At 39.8% G+C, this 17919-nt stretch overlaps 1 protein-coding gene across 3 annotated transcripts in view; it reads left to right on the plus strand.

The window, feature by feature from the left end:
* The window catches only part of LOC111225485 (gephyrin-like), a 31866-nt gene continuing 13947 nt past the window's right edge, over positions 1-17919 (plus strand). For 2 of the 3 annotated variants that reach the window (XM_022750395.1, XM_022750397.1), the window contains exons 1-12: positions 1-83; positions 4662-4740; positions 4833-4890; positions 5830-5922; positions 6868-6962; positions 7096-7162; positions 7783-8076; positions 10673-10774; positions 13277-13414; positions 16085-16127; positions 16934-17071; positions 17610-17702. In XM_022750395.1, coding sequence (XP_022606116.1) covers positions 20-83; positions 4662-4740; positions 4833-4890; positions 5830-5922; positions 6868-6962; positions 7096-7162; positions 7783-8076; positions 10673-10774; positions 13277-13414; positions 16085-16127; positions 16934-17071; positions 17610-17702 — 1264 coding nt within the window. In that variant the 5' untranslated portion in view covers positions 1-19. The remainder of the gene's footprint in view (positions 84-4661; positions 4741-4832; positions 4891-5829; positions 5923-6867; positions 6963-7095; positions 7163-7782; positions 8077-10672; positions 10775-13276; positions 13415-16084; positions 16128-16933; positions 17072-17609; positions 17703-17919) is intronic. The other variant, XM_022750396.1, reaches the window with a different exon arrangement.

Genomic DNA, 17919 nt, shown 5'->3' on the forward strand with positions numbered 1-17919 from the left:
GCAGACAGAGGTTGTAAACATGGCGGCGGACGGGATGGTGCTCACCAACCACGACCATCAGACCCGAGTGGGGATTCTGACGGGTAAGGAGACCATTTGATGAAATGCGATAAAATGCTTCTTTATAGTACACCTCTGTGCCGTTTTGCCGTAGGCTGCTTATGAATAATCGTGTTCACGATACGAGTTGTCTTCGCTGCAGAGCTAGCTAATGTTTGCCAGTAAGCTAACCGGTTCCGTTGACTGTCATTGCACTAACGGTTGGTGCCTGCGTTTTGACAGGTCGGACAGATGTGGAATTTGCTTTTGAATCGACATTATTTGCAATTCTGTGTTGAAGTCTGAAACGTTTATATTACCGTGTGAAGACTAGCTGTCATATTCAGTGTTATACTAGATAGCTTACACGACAGAACAGTGGGATATTTTATGTAGCGTCAAGAAGGAATAAGAACGACAGGCAAAGACTTTCAAAATTAGGGCGCTATTCCCAGGCGAGCATGTACTGCAATGGGGTTTTCACAAAAATTGCGCTTTTATTTTGAAAGCAAACCCAGCATTCTTCCGATCTTGTTGTGTTGTATGTTGCAACCTTGACGCAACGGAACCTTATTTTTTCTATCAATATAGCATTACCGAGCCTATATCAGTTGCATTATTCATGTCCCTTTGCAGATCCGATATGTTGGCCGCTAGTAATGGTGCTTTTAATTAACATATCTTTTATGGTTCTTCTGACAGCCATTTCATTTGGGCTCAATGTGTGTGTGTGTGTGTGTGTGTGTGTGTGTGTGTGTGTGTGTGTGTGTGTGTGTGTGTGTGTGTGTGTGTGTGTGTGTGTGTGTGTTTATTTAACGCAGAAAAGTAAATAAATCGTGCGTTTAGTTACCTATTAAAAGCAAGTTAGAGAGCAAAGGGCAGCGCTTAGGCGACATGAATTCAGGCTGATTTCGCTTCTCTAATTTGTTCAGCGGATGCTCATCCCTGAGTCGTGCAGAGGAGAACTGGGACTAGTATACAGTCGTATGACAGTCACCAGTAGTCCTGGTGCCTACTTGCCTAGGCAGGGGGAGACGTGAGAATAATGCTAAGAGGATACGAGCCAGCAGCTGGGCTGGGAAGTCTGTCGTGGTTTCATGAGCTAGCATTTCGGCTAAACAGCAGTTAACCCTGCTATCCATTCACCTGACTGCCACAATCTGCTGTCACTTGTTTACAGATCTTCCCAACCAATTCATGTGATGTGTGTGGGAATGTGTGTGTGTGTGTGTGTGTGTGTGAGTGTGTGTGTGTGTGTGTGTGTGTGTGTGTGTGTGTGTGTGTGTGTGTGTGTGTGTGTGTGTGTGTGTGTGTGTGTGTGTGTGTGTGTGTGTGTGTGTGTGTGTGTGTGTGTTTGTGTGTGTGTGTCTTCGTTTACACATCTACCATGGAGAAGACATTTTAACTGTTTTACATTGAGAGGATATGGAGCAAAACGTTCTGAAAAGGTGAAATAATATTGACAGTGAACATATTAGAGCTGGTGGGTCCACAAGCCAAGTTGCACATAGGCTAATTGTTAAATTAGCACAAGAGAAACTTAAAATAGGAGATTTGGCCAGCTGTGATATTAAAAAACTAATGCTGCCATTTGTGATTACTAGGAAGAAGGAGCTTCCATAAAACTACACGGGTGTTATGTTATGTATACATTTAAATACCCTAGGAAAAACTTCAAACGCGGATCATCACTTTACTAAAGAGCTGTGTCCAAAGAGGAAACCCCTTAAATGAAAAGAAAGGTCTTAATAATAATATATGATATATATTTTTGTTATTGTCAACATATTCCATGATAAGGCTGAACTCAGCAATCAGTTGATTCTAACAACAAATGTCTATGCATTCAAAGCCTGATATATTTTAATCCACCAAAACTGTTAAACACACCAGACAGCCACAGCGTTGCACAGGGTAAAGGCCATTGTAGTTATTTTGATGACACACTGTACCGTTGCCGTAAATACCCGCTAGTAAAGATGCACTGATTGCAATTTTTAGGGGTGATTTTTTTTTTTCTGATATGCTAATTTTGATTTTGGCTGACAGCAAGTTTCTTTCCGTCAATATCCCTATTGAGCCTGTTTTTTATTGGGTTCAGGACATTTGTGAGTTACAGCTCGTAATGGTTTGGTTTGTTGCATACTAGATGATGTTATCTTGTTCCATGTGTTTCCAATAGAGCAGGGCTGCAAATATCTCATTATCATATCGTACTGCTTAATGATGAAATTAAAAATGATTGCACTCTTTCATATACTTCTGGGTATGTTGCAATCCATTTTGCAATAATCCAGCCAAACCTGTTTCAGGTGTGATAGGCCCAGACATGCTAATTGTTTTCTAATGTTACTAGTTGATAATGTCAGAAATGAGCTCAGAAAATTGCAAAATAATATATGTGTTTATTACTCCATAGCACTTACTTTATGTACCAGCGATTACATTACATTACATGATACCAATATTGGTTTTTATTAGAGACCAATAAATTGGCCCGGCTGATATATCAACTGATATTAACACAGATACATCAGTATCGGCATGTATGTTGTAATGAACAAGAAACAGCAGTGCAGAAATATTAAAGATACTTAAAGGTTATTTAGAAACACTGTCTCCATCACAAAGTTTATCCTCCACTGAGCACTCAAGTTTATTTTTCAACTGCAAAATGTCCCACTCAATACAGAATTTGGTCACTTATTTTAAGAATGTCTAATGACTAGATATTTATAGATAGTTATAGATAGTTATATATTTTAATCATGGTAACGGTCAGTTTCATTTGGGCGCCGGTCAGTGACATCATATCCCCTATGTGCATGTGTCAGTGTTGTGGTTGTCTGCCAGAAGCTCAAGATCGGCTTTTTATCCAGTTTTAAGTCACATTTTTCACATAACTTTTTTTCTGGTCTGTTTGTCATGGAGAGGAGGATACCTCTGTGGATAATTTTGCTGCCAGTAAAAACCTCCCAAATGTCTGGTTCATAAATTATCAGAGAAACAATCAAAACAAAGGTTAGCATCAATCTCCGCTCCCAGGCTCTCCCTGACATCCCATGTCCGCGGTACAGTGTCGGTAAAACACAGATTTCTAACATGGAACTGCTGTATTCAGTGTTTTTACCGGTAATTACCTGGTCTGTTTGTTTTGGAGAGGAGGAGATCTCTGTGGATAATCTGGCTCCAGGAAAAAACCTCCTGAACAACTGACACTGAAGGAAACCTGGAGAAGCTGTTAGAAATGGTGGTGAAGACAACAATTCCCATGATCCTATGCTACTTCACGATGTTATCAAATGCCATATTTTGTTATTTTTTTGATTGAGTTACATACTAAATGTATGCAACTAAAAGTAAAAAAATAATGACAGATATATTGTCAAATTTCTTTTTAATTCTCCAATATCATTATTGATATTGGCCTCAAAACTCCAGTAATGGTTGTGCTGTAAAATTAATTGGTAATATTTTGTACTAAATCGTGAATAAATTAAGTTTGTGTGTCAAAGCCAATAGACTTCACAACATTTACCTAATTTAGCTTTTCTTTATTATTAATTATCCTAGAGAGCTTATATATCAGTTGGTGACATATATAATAGGGCGAGTTTGGGTGTTTTCACTGCATTAAATCAGCACACCGTGGCAAGTCTGAGTCAGAAAAATACACTAAAGCACAAATTAATAGAGCAACTGCACTTGAAAAAATATATATCTGCATGATTTGCAATCCTTGTAAACCATGGACAAGGATTATAACTCATTTCTTTACATTTTATTAAAGCTTAAAGTTATGTATAATTGAGGGCGTGGTCTCTTTGAGTGACATTTGAATGAGCGCATGCTTGCCACAAACCGGCATGCACCAAACTCTTGGCTCCACACGCGCCCCTCTTCTTTGCACATGTTTGGATTAGCTGGGAGTTAGGGGCGGAGTCAGACACTGCCAATATAGTAGAGGTGGAGCAGCTCACTCTGAGCTTCAAAACTGCTCTTCAGAAACCTGTAGGTGAAGCCATGGAGGCTAGGTCCATCTTTCTTTACAGTTTTATAATACAAAGACTAGAACCTGAGGCTAACAGCTAGCCTGGCTCTGTCCAAAGGTAATAAAATGGCATAACAGCACCTTTAAAGCTCACTAATGGAAACATTAATTATTCTTTGTTAAATCTCTACCTTCCATGCCTTTAGACAGAGCCATGCTCGCTGTTTCACCCTGTTTGTAAGCAGTTACAAGTTTTTACGTCAGCAATTCAAGTGTTTTTTTAAATTTAAATGTAAATCATGAATAATAGAGATCAAGGAATACAGGAATACAACCATAACGCCATGTAATGTTTTTTAACAATAATGTCCATGTACTATTTCCTCTTTGAAAACAGTACCGTCCAGTTTCCCTTGAAAATTTACTGCTTTTATTCAGTGAGAAAAGGCTTGTCAAGTTGTAATTAGACACAAAAGATGCAAGATACAAGAGATGCAAAAAAACAGTTAGAAGTCTGGATAAAAAGACTAATAACATTAATTGAGTGTATATGTGTGAAATTTCATTGAAGTACCTCATTGATGTCAACTCTGTTGTTCTTTTCTGTAACCTGAACTTCTCTCCTCTTCAGTCAGTGACAGCTGCTTCAAGAACTTGGCTGAGGACAGGAGTGGCGTCAACCTGAAGGACCTGGTCCATGATCCCTCACTGTGAGACTATACATAAAGTCTATGGTCTACACACACATGCTGACACACACATGCTCACATTCCAATAACTGTGTCTCTGTCACCTCCTGCAGGCTAGGAGGAGTCATATCAGCCTACAAGATCGTTCCAGATGAGATCAATGAAATCAAAGTACGTGTCTTTGCTTTGAGCTCAACAATATCACTCACAGGCACTGAGACACATAACAATATGCTGTGAAAACAGACTGGACTTAACACATTTTCCCATTGGTACTCAAAAATGTTTTAATCTGTCATAGAAGAAAAGACACTTGATAAGTCAGATACAAGCTCTGGTGCCACAACACTGAATGAAAACAGTGGCAAATTGTTCCCTGCATACTTCCTGAATCTTTGCCTGTCTAGCTCATAAGTTTTCTTAGCAGTTGGCAGGGGCCATCTGTCCATCATCCAACATTTAGCCAGTTATGATTTCTCAATTCAGCGCTCCTCTAGTCCCTGAATGTGTTGAACCCAATGGGGAAATTCTCCCTTGAGGTACAGAGGATCACCTTAGACCTTGCAGCGACTCTCTCGTTTATTTATTTAAGCCTCAAAGATCATTGCGGATTCCCTCATTTGCAATGATGTCAAGTTACATAGAAATACACAGTTAAAAATTCAAAAGAAGATGATACTTAGTGAAAGCATTTAGACTCTGAGGTGAAGTGGTTTGAGATCATCGTCTTAGATTGTGAGTGTGTATGTCAATCTTGAGAGTGAGTTGTAGATAATTCCATGTGTTTTAATGAACAGAAACACAGATACAGTTCAGAGTAAACCTGTGGGATTTGAAGCATAAGACACTTAATAGAGCGAGTTTGGTTGGGTCTTGAGGTCCAGTCCAGTAAAGATGTTATATAGGGTGGTGAATGTCCAATAAGGGCTTTATGGATGCTTAAGGACACTTGAGCAAGAACGGTATTTGTCATCACTGGAATTTTAACCCAGGTTCTTTGTTTGAATGGAAAGTGTCTTTATCCATTATAGCTACATGTAGGGCCCATACAATTCCATGTGAAGATGCATGGTATAGTTATTAACTTTGTGTGTGTTTACATGTGTACAGGAAACTCTTTTGGAGTGGTGCGATGAACAGGAGCTGAATCTCATTCTTACTACTGGAGGAACTGGCTTTGCACCACGAGATGTTACACCTGAGGTACACACATGCACACACTGACTGCAAGAGTTTAAATAAAATGAATAAATGCAAAAAAAGTTGTAACTGATTAAAAACAAGAAATTTGTAGCACTTTTTCACCGACTCAACTTGACTCCACTCTACTTGCTTGTAGAACCAGGTACTTCTTTTTCCACTGCACATAGTACCCCCTTATTGTGGCGTGCTTACTATAGCAAGGACATATGAAGCTATCGTGATGTCAGCTTCAACGTGAAAAATGCATGAAAAATGAAGGATATCGAAGGGATACCAAACGTCTACGAAATGTCTACTACCACAGCATGGTTTTGCGGGTTGCCATACCAGAAGTAGACCACAATAACTAACAGAAATGTAACAGGCTAAAGTTAGCGGTGTAGCTGTGTCCCAGTTCAGGAGCCGCGTCCTTTGGAGGACACGGTGCTTTCATTACCGGTGCGCAATGAACCTTGGGATAGGTTGGACCACGAAGGATCCAACCGTTGTAGCCTTCATTGCCCAGGAACAGAAGACTACGTTAATCGGCCGCAGAGGGAGCCTTTGAAATGGTCACAGTCTAGTTGCGCCGCTGTGGCTCAGTCGGTCTTCATATGCCGCCTCTGAAGGATGCGGCCCCTGAATTGGGACACAGCTAATGATGACACAGTACTGACGATTTTCTCTGACCAATCACTAGCCTCCAGTGTTTTTACGTCACCTTTTGGTATCACCTCAGCTCACTTGGCACCTCGGTGGAGGTAATACCAAAAAAAGTACCAGGTACTAACCACAATTTTTGCCCAATGAAAAACCAGAAAAGGTGAGTGAAGTCGAGCGGAGTTTAGCCGATACCATGCTGTGGAAAAGGGCTATTAGAGACTAAACAAGCGAGCTCTGTCCAAAACTTGATAAATAAGTGCCTGAAATTACTTAACTGACTGAGCCCCTGTGTTTGTGTTGTAGGCCACCAGAGAGGTGATAGAGCGGGAAGCCCCAGGTATGGCTCTGGCCATGCTGATGGGGTCACTCAACGTTACACCACTTGGCATGCTGTCCAGGTGAAGACTTCATTTTTTTGCTCTCTTTTTGCTTTTCGACATGTACCCTACATCATACATAACATCTACATAACCAGATTAATGTGTGTGGTGTCGTCTCCTGCTCTAATCTGCTCTCTACTGCTGTTTCCAGGCCGGTGTGTGGTATTCGTGGTAAAACTTTGATCATCAACCTGCCAGGGAGCAAGAAGGGCTCTCAGGTACAATTCTTTGACACTTGACCTTGTGCTAAATTCCCATTACCACCTGCACCAAACAACAGACAGACACAGTTAGCAACCAGCTGGTGACCATAGTGGAGCAATTAGCGTCTAAAGACTCAGATATTTTACTCAGGAGCTGGTGGAGACCCAAGCAGAGCTAAAAGAAGAGTGAATATTAGGCTTAACATTTGTCAGGTGGACACAAACATGACTCCAAATGCATGCCAATGTTGTCTTTCAAAGGTAATAATACACCAATCAGCCACAACATTAAAACAAGTAACTGTGGGCCTGTTTTAAGAGTTCATTCTGAACCATTAGTAATTTGTTTTAAAACTTAATTTGTAGTTTGAATTATTTTCCACGGCTTAATGGCTTGATTCAGTCAAAAAATACACAAGTCACAAGTCTCAAGATAAGTCACACCCACATTACACTTGTTAAATATTGACTTGATGCATCTCAGTCAAGTCTTTCAGAGTTTTCAAATTATACTACTTGGCCTATGGGGGTTTAAAAGGTGACATATCCATCAGTGACTTGTATCATAACTGATGAAATTATGTCTTGTTGAATGTTAAAGATGGTCTTAAATTAAATTCTCTTGTTTTCTCCAGGAGTGTTTTCAGTTCATCTTGCCCGCTCTGCCCCATGCCATCGACCTGCTGCGAGAGGCCACGGTCAGAGTTAAATCCACACACGCCGCCCTGGAGCAGCTGCCCTCCCCTACCCCTCTGCTGGCCAACACGCACGCCAACACTCACGCCGACACCCACACCATGGAGCGTGGCACCCAGTGTGAGGAAGAGGAAGACGAGGAGGACGACCGGAGGAGAGTTCAACATGTGCACAACCACCACCATCCCCAGCATGGCTCTTCCCACATCACTGCAGCTGCTATCGCTGCCAAGGTAACTGGTCGACAGGACACGTGAAAACCAGCGCTGCTCAAAACTAGATATATGAAACTTTAATGATCACTTTACTGTGTGAAAATTGGGTCATTGCAGCTGCAAGCTCCTGCACTATAGATACTACTCAAATGTTATAGGCAGAAAATGCATATTAGTAGTGATAAAATAGATAGACAACAGAGCATTTCAGGATGTTTGTCTTCAAATTTCAAATAAAATGTTAGTTTAGTCTAATTTAAACTGAGGAAATATGCTGGTTGATGAAATATTATAAATATAAGTAATTCTTGGAAACATTTCCTTGGAGATTGGGAGGTAGAGTGATGCAAACTAAATTGAGACCCTTTCACATGACATCTAGACCTATTTACACCTGGTAATTGTATCTTTATGAGACACAGAGTGGATTACAGCACCATGAGAAAGGATTCTGCAGCACTAAAAAGTTATGGTAAAAACTGGGGGTGTAACGATTCGCAAAACTCACGTTCCGGCATATAACTCAGTTTTGAGTTCACGGTTGAGTATGTTTTCAGTACAGTGAAAAATAGACATGAAAAACATCTTTTAATTTATTATGAATTGAACTTGTCAACATAAAGGTGTAATCGTAAAGTTGTAAACTTGTAACCCGGTTGCAAACTGGCCATAACTTCAAATTGGGTGACTTGTTTCCTAAACACAAGAAATGCACATAAAGGTACATTTCTTTAAAAAGAATTATGTCATACCAAATCCATCAAGGTATTATTGATATTGCTGCAATCTACTAACAAAACTTCAAGTGCTTCAGAAGTTTATCAATCAGATAAGAAATTAATAATATAATAATAAAATAAAGATCCATTAAAGTTTAGCATGCAGAAAATTATTGATACATTCACTCTATTTTTATGTTTTTTGGGGGTTTTTTTTCAGAAAGATTAATGTATTATTGTGTTATTTTTGCATTTATTCTGATGGTCACAGTGAGAGAGAGACAGGAAAGTCAGGGAGAGAGAGAGAGAGAACCTAGGCTGCTGTGGTTAGGACTAAGCCTTTATGGCACTTTATGGTTATGCAAGTAATGTTCATGGTTAAAGATAAATTATATTCATTTGGATCACAACGCGAACCAAACCGGACATCCTGTACCGAACGACAAATATGTGAACTGTTACACCCCTAGTAAAAATCTACTGTCATGCTTCCAGATGAATAGTAGAGATATGCTGTTATTTTGTATTTGCATAGGTTTTACAGGCTTATTATTGGCAGACAACAGAGCACTTTGCCAGCTGATGTCACATTGGGTGGTGATAAATTTTGATAATGTATCTGATGACCCTGCTGTACTCTTGGGTACTCTTGCGATGACCATGTGCAGTGCATTCAGAAAGTCTTCAGACCCCTTCCATTTTTTTTCACATTTTGTTATGTTGCAGCCTCATGCTGGAATCATTTAAATGAATCTCCCCCTCATCAGTCTACGCTCAATCCTCCGTAATGACAAACCCAAAACAGAATTTTAGAATTTTTCGCAAATTTATGAAAAAGTAAAAACTGAAATATCACATTAACTTTAGTATTCAGACACTTTGCTATTACTCTATTACTCTGAGATGTTTCCTCACCTTGATTGGAGTCCACCTAAACACAAAACTCAGCTGATTGGACATGATGTGTAAACACACACACCAGTCTATATAAGGTCTCACAGCTGACAATGCAGATCAGAGCAGAAACCATGAGGTGATGGAGCTGCTGCAGAGCGCAGAGACAGGACTGTGTCGAGGCTCAGAAACATTTCTGCTGCATTGAAGGTTCCTGAGGAGAACAGTGGTCTTCATTATTCTTAAATGGAAGAAGCTTGGAACAACCAGGACTCTTCCTACAACTAGCCGCCCAGTGACACTGAACAGACAGATGAGAAGAGCCTTGGTTTCAGAGGTGACCAAGAACCCGATGAGCTCCAGAGATCCTGTGTGGAGATGGGAGAGACTTCCAGAAGGAAAACCTGTTTTTAGAATTGAGGCTAAACGGATGAATCTTGGTTTCATCAGACCAGAGAATCTTGTTCCTCACACTCTGACAGTCCTTTAGGTGCTGAGGAGAGGCTTGATCTGCATGCTGTGTCAGTCCTTCAAGAGTAACCCACATTATTCTCTTGATGTGGCATACACTTTGATTGATGACAAATCTGCAGCTCTGCCTGCACCATCTGCATATTGACGTCCAATTCAATGCTGGCTGAATTTACATTATGACAATGCTCATTATTACCAGGTATAAATGCAAAGTCCGTTGATGACATGTCATTATCAAGTTAACAAATTCAGGTACAGATCAAATGTTGACACCTGGAGTAATTGGGATCTTGATTTATAGAACATGTATAGATGTTGTTTGAGACAGGAGGATCCACAGTTTAGATAATAGCTACAAGCATCTAAAGGAGCAGCTGGTATTTCATTAAAATGTGAATGTTTTTTGTAATTACACACCATTTCATCTCATTCACTTGTCTGTGTATGCCGGCTTGCATCTGTCTGTCTGTCTGTCTGTGTGTGTGTTTGTGTTTGTGTGTGCCCGCACGCATGTGTGTGTCCATCAGACAAGCCATGCTGTGGTCATGGCTAAAGGGGGTCCCTATCTGCCTGGCAGCACACCCACCCCACCCACTCATTACACCTGTTCCTGTACTCATGCCCAGCAGGTGAGACGCTCACACACAAACCATCCTCCTCCTGCCATTGATCAGTTGATCATGTCTGTCAGTACCACACACTCTTGGGCCCACAAAGCCTTTTCAAGATGAAGCCCATACACTAACTTAACATTTTCAGATATGAGGCAATATCTTCTTTATTCAAGGGCCACCAATATATAAATGTTGATATGATTATGGTTTCAGATGAGAGCATCTAGGTTATTGAGAAAACTGAGTAATTCTAACAATCACTAAATGTTAAATACCTTTTATATGACGGAATATTAGGGCCAGATTGAGGAGAAAAAGAAATATGAAATTTCAAGAATGAAGTCGTAATATTACGAGAATTGAAAATTAAAAATTTTGAATGAAAAAAAAAACAATTTTTAGGAATAGTGACCAATCAAACAGACGAAAGAACAGTCAGTGTCAGCCTGAGCTGCTTCTGGCAGCTGCTGTTTGTCAGTTTAACCATAGAATAGACTCAGTTCCTTCACGATCTTTCATGTGTCCTGATGATGATGATGATGATGATGATGATGATTTTCACAGGATGCTCCACGTTCCCCATTTTAAAGCTTCTGATATTTCCCTCTAAAACAACACGCAACCTAAAATTACAACTTTATTCTCATAAAATTCTGACTTTATTCTTGTAATATTATGACTTTATTCTCGAAATTTCAGATTTTTTTTTTCCTCAATGTGGCCCTAATACTCCATTGTACTTTTACATGCTGAAATATACAGTAGTAAGTGTAATTTGTACACTTAAATGTGCACTTAATCAATATCTTAATATTAACAATTGATCAAATGAGCTCATGTTAAATGTGGTTGGTTGCATGTAGTGATGAACCTACAGATAATTAACCCCCAACTTTGTTGTTTCCTTCAGCTCTGTAGAGCTTTACCATCTTTCAGGTCATTGTTTTGATCTCACAGCTTTAGTGTTTTGGTTCATCTGTCTCATTTCCAGCATCAGAAGACTGTCGAAAAAGCTTTGATTACACTTTACACATGTTTTCTGAAGTTGACTGTAGATGGAGACCAAAACAGAGCTATAAGAAGAGTGAACATTGGTCTTAAATTCTTTAGGTCACCAGAAACAGGACTCGAAATAGATACTAATATTTCTGTATGTCAGCTTGATATGAATAGGCGCACACTGACCTCAGGTGGCTCCAAAAATCAAATGATGCAGCTTTAAACACTCAAAATGGATGAAATGTACTTGCATCAGAAGTAAATGTACAGTAGTTTCTTCACTCTTAAGATAACTACTATGCAAGTTGCAGTATAAAAGTGCCAATCATGGCTATAACAGAATTGTTTTAGCTTGCTAACATCATGTTTGCCTAGATTATTTAAGGTAGATATAAAGAATGGGGCCCTAAACTTAGTGGTTGAAAGCAGCAGTTTGTAAGTGTGATGGTTATTTTCCTTACAGCAAAACATCTGGGAAAAAGCTTCTACGTGTTAAAAATAACAGATATTGTGTAATTTGTCCTGTTGGTATATAAACTAAAATCACTCATATATCTTAAACATGCGGCATGCTGTAGTATGCATGACCAGATTACTTTCCGTCTCACTGTCAACCAATGGTTGACCCTCATGTAGTTCCTCTACAAATAATCTTGTCTAAATCAGCTAGAATTTTTTAAATATTTCCCTCATTGAGGTGGTTTTGCATGTGTTTGCCATTTAATTGCAACCCAGGAAAATAGTGTATTCTGACAATTTTCCAAAGCAAACCATAAACTCAAAGGATTTTCTACCTCCCAGACAGCCACTGGCTTCAGGTCTGGTTTTTAATTCTTATATCACATGAAGTTCCCGGTCCCTATCACTGAGAAGAGCCAACAGTTGAAAGACATGCTAACATCATTACTGTGCCCCCACAAAAACTATAATATATATACATATATATTAATATTTAACTGATAATAACTTGAACTCAAATACTTACTATCCCAGTGTCGTGTACTGGAGTTGAATCACATTTGATTATGAGGGCAAGCAGTATACAGATTATTCACAATATACTGTGAGGATATAAATTTAAAGTAACACAGGCCGGCTACCTACTATAACTATAGTTTGTTTACCCATGCTCTCATAAGTGATGAAATCAAATGAAGTCAGCAGATTTGTCAGCACCATCACTGTTACTGTTGCTACTAAGTAAAATGCTTAAGTGTTAGCTGAAGCATCAGGACCAGTCATCTTTCAGGGAGACAGATGATTTTAGTGTCTGTGTTCTCAAAACCTGTGGACATGTATGCAAAAGAAACATATAGGCTACCATTCCAACATTTGGTTTTTCTGCTTCACCAAATTAGAGGTGAAACTTGCATCATTTGCATTCAAAAAAAAGTGTCTACTTTAGCTGACAGTAAAACAACTGAAGGAACTTCTTTCAGTAGAATTAAGTGTGCGTGTGCGTGTGTGTGTGTGTGTGTGTGTGTATGTGCGTGTTTGCGCGCACGTGGGTGTATGTAGATCCCGGACTCGATCATTTCTCGGGGCATTCAGGTGCTTCCTCGAGATTCGGCCTCTTTAAGCTCCACCCCTTCCGAGTCACCACGGGCAACACAGGCAACCTCCCGCCTTTCCACCGCGTCATGCCCGACACCCAAGGTACACCCTAACCTTTGTTCACGCACACACACTAACAGCACTAACAAATCAGAAGTCCTGAAAATTACACAAACAGTGTCCCTAAGCTCAGCAATTAAAATCTTTTGTGTCTTTATTGAACACAGCCATTAATCATTCACAGTGCTGGTGGAAAAAGTAAGTGAACCCTTGGATGTAATAACTGGCCGAACCTACTTTGACACCAATAACGTCAATCAGAGCTGCTCAGTGTTCAAGAGTAACTTTGGATCATTCTTCCTCGTAGAGCTGCTTCAGCTCAGTCATATTGTCAGGATCTTGAGGTCCATCCACAACCTCTCTACTGGATTAATGTCTGGGCTCTGACTGGACCACTCCAGAAGGAGGATTTTCTTTGTCTGATGTCCTTCTGTAGTAGAACAATGACCCTAAACGTCTGTATGTTTAGGGTCATTGTCGTGCTGCATCAGCAGCTTGTCTTGAACTTCAGCAGGAGGACAGACACCCTGACATGATCCTGTAGGATTCCTTTATAAAACTGGGAATTCATTTCCCCCTCGATGATGTGGAGCTGTCCAGGACCAGAGGCAGCAAATCAGCCCCAAATCATGATGCTCCCTCCACCCTGCTTCACCTCTTTCAGGGGAGGCTCAGTGCACGGAATGGAAAAAATATTGTATTAGTTACCAAAAGGAGATCAGGTAAATGAGCCTAAATGTGAGTTGGTTAAAGAGATTCAGCTGTTTTAGGGAATTTTAATGTTTTTCTCACTTTCCCATCTTCAGAAATTAATAAAAGCCTTAAGACAGACCTTTTTTATTTATTAAGTTTAGTCTCAGTTTATGTCAAACAGAAAGTATCAAGTTATCTTGGCTCAATTGTTGAGTGTCTATGGGATCAAATAACATAATCATGATCCTATAGGCAGCCAGGAATTGAATGAAAAAGGCAAGTAAACCAAGGTGGGTTGAGGGGGGCCTTGACTTTGGAAACCCCCTGGCCTACACTATACATAGTGCTGCATGTTCTTCTTAAAGAATTCAGCCCTAGTTTCATCAGTCCATGGATGAAGATCTGATGATATTTTAGGACAAATTAAATCATATCTATATCGAGGTAATTCCAAAGGGTGCACTTACCTTTTCGTGCCACTATATATGTACATGCAAATGAAAAAAAACCCAATAATGGACAGTTCCTGCATGATTGGAGTTTCTGCTTATTTCCTGGATTCCCAAACCCTTCTCTAATGTTTCATCACTTATTATAACAAGTGTAAAGAAGACATTGCTAATTGCTAATTGCTAATTCGATTTCCTGACTTAAAAAGCAACAATTCATTTATATTATTTGGAGATTTGTTTGGTCAATTGTTTGGATAACAATTGAGGTCACTTACAAAAAGTTAAAAGTGTTATGGATGGGTTTATTAAATGTGACAAACCCAAGCCTGTCTCTATTTGGCACTCGTGCAATAGCAATATGAAACTGCACACAGAAGTTAGTAGCTGGATGTTACAATCCTGAACCACAAAATGTGATTGTCGGCCTCTTGCTCACAGTGAGGGATGTCCTTTACTTAACCAATTAAAAGTCTTGGGACTTGTGTGATGTTTGGAACTGAATGGGAGTGAATGGGACTGTGAGGTTTGGCAAAACTGAAATATAAATATCTTCAGTTGTGGTACATTCACGTAAAACATTGTCCCAATCAATGGATGTCATTGTTAATAGGAAAAGCTGCAAAAACTCTCAAAATTATGCCGGAATTGTCTCAAAGGTAAATTTTAAATTAGTACATCATTTTATTTGCCACAGTTGCAGAGAAATCCAGACCTTTATTTGAAATATGCTTATATAATAGACAGGTCATAATTCTAATGCCACTCTTATGTTCACATTTTTATAAGTATTTTTCAGAATGAAGAAACCAAACTGTTTTCTTCTCTTGTCCTGTTTTAATTTGCTGTTACATTGTCCGTGTTTACCTGTTGTCTTGATAAAGTACATCTCCAAAGTGAGTATGACATGACTCAAATTGACTGAAATTACTGAAGTAGTTGACATAGTACAGGAATTTCCACATCCTCAGTATTCATTGTATTGAATTGTCCTCTGTTGTCAGCTGGCCTTTGACACTGCCATCATTTGAATACTGGCTTTGTGTAAGAATTTGTGGTATTTGTTTTTCATTGAATGGTAAGCGTAGTTGTTTTACATTTAAATGAAGACAAAGAGGCAGTTTTTAAAAGATGCTCCGTTTGGCAGATCACGTGTTAATGTCAAGAACAAATGAACGTGAGAAGAAGTAGAGTAAAGTCAAATGTCACGGCAGGTTTTACAAACTGTTTTGATAAAGCTTGTAAGGAAAGGGACTTCCGTCATAGCAGAGATGGACAACACACACGGGTTGATGTGTGATTAAAGAACAGGATTCCTCTCATTCCTGTTTCTAATGATCCTGTGTTGTACTGTGCAATCAGGGAATTAGAAAAACCCAAAGACCTGCTGTCGTGCTGGTTTTGAATGTCACAGCTAGAATTCATGTTATTTATGTGTCCATGTCCTGCCTGTGTATTAGACACTAATCAACATGAAAGCTTTTGCCAGACTGTCCTGTCATGAAGGAGAAGTATTTAACTCATTTCCTACATATGACCAAATATAGAATATCTGTTTGTCTCTCTGCAGGTTCAGTCACGATGTGGCAGTAATGAGAACATTCTGAGAGCCAGTAAGTTCAGAGAGAGAGAGAGAGAGAGAGAGAGAGAGAGAGAGAGAGAGAGAGAGAGAGAGAGAGAGAAGAGAGAGAGAGAGAGAGAGAGAGAGAGAGAGAGAGAGAGAGAGAGTGTGTGTGTGTGCCCTATAAGTTGACTGAATGTTTTTTGAGCTGCTCCACAGCACACAGAGCGAGGCAGGAGCAACAGTGTGACAGGCTGTAAACTTGTAAACTGAATCTCGTCTTTAAAATGAACCAAACCAAAAAAAACTAACAGTGATGGAAGTAGACACAGGTGAAAGGAAAAGAGGGCAGAGCAACGCCAGACCGCGCAGTACTACTGCAGTGTCTGACTGACAACAGGATGATTTCAGCCATGACCAAGACGCCAACTTTTACTTAATGTTGACACATGGAAATCTGGTGTTTTCACATTCCAGACATTACAACTTTAGTTTTCAGGTAAAACATGAGTCATGAATCAAACGTGAGTGTGTACAAAAACAGGAAAATAGCATGAGCCAGCGAACCAACCCACCCCCACCTCCACCCCAGAGTTGATTTATCAGTTAGAAGTGCCGACTGTGAAAATCCTCACTCAGGGACAGTCCTAATACGTCGTTAACCTGCCAGCCCAGCAACATCAACTTGCATCACTGTGGAAAATTTAGAAACTGTATGGTAGTGTTTATAGTAGCATTAACTCTCACCCAATTTCTTAAATTTTGTATTTGTGTGTGTGTGTGTGCGTGCGTGCGTGCGTGCGTGCGTGTGTGTGTGTGCGTGTGTGTGCGTGTGTGTGTGTGTGTGTGTGTGTGTAGGCCACAGTGCGGTGGACATCAGTAAAGTGGCACGTCGTCATCGCATGTCTCCTTTCCCACTGACGTCAATGGACAAAGCCTTCATCACTGTTCTAGAGATGACGCCTATTCTGGGAATTGAAGTCATTAACTACAGAGGTCAGTCTTTTCAGTCTTAACAACTCATTACAGCTGTTATTAGGGATGCCCCGATTGATTGGTCACTGATCATATAGATAAAGTTAGTTTAAAAAAAAGCTTAGTGTAAGTGCAAAAGGAAACGTGCTTAGGAAAGGAGATTATTTTGACTTTTTGACCCCAGCCCTCAACTGCATAACCAGGTTTTGGCCTTGGTTTTTGTGCCTTAACCAACCTTACACCGGCAAATAGAAACTTCCAGTTTGCCTTATTGAAAGCTTGGTTGAGTCTAGGATGACTATGATGGTTCCTGCAAGTTTTAGTGACGACCACTGCATTAAATTGAACAATCTGCCTTTGTTGCTGTTAGACTTTGTTGTCTGGTGCTATTTTTAGGACACAGAGAAGAATATAAACGCATCAGTAGTCTGCTGCAGTTTGATGCTCAAACGGTCAACTATACACTGATTATAGTCATTATTACTGTGTATCTAATGAAATCTGTATTGTCACAATACGGTTGGAACACAATCTAACTGGTTTGGCTTGTTCTCTGCAGACGGTTTAGGTCGGGTGCTCGCTCAGGACATCTACGCCAAAGACAACCTTCCTCCGTTCCCCGCCTCCGTTAAAGATGGCTACGCTGTACGAGGTGAGACCACTAATATTGTCCGATATTTTACAACCGATAAACATCACATCAGAGACACAAATGTAAAACAGGATCCATGAAAATCCCGTTAAACATATGCATTAATCTATTCATTTATGTTTATTCACTTTTTGGCATTTAATGGATGTTTATAAACTGTCACCATGGCTGCCTCTTGAAGATTAGAAATCAGAAGTCATGGTCTATTGTCCATAAT

This window comes from Seriola dumerili, unplaced genomic scaffold (genome assembly GCF_002260705.1).
Source record: "Seriola dumerili isolate Sdu_G_001 unplaced genomic scaffold, Sdu_1.0 BDQW01000149.1, whole genome shotgun sequence".
NCBI classification, from domain to species: Eukaryota; Metazoa; Chordata; class Actinopteri; order Carangiformes; family Carangidae; genus Seriola; species Seriola dumerili.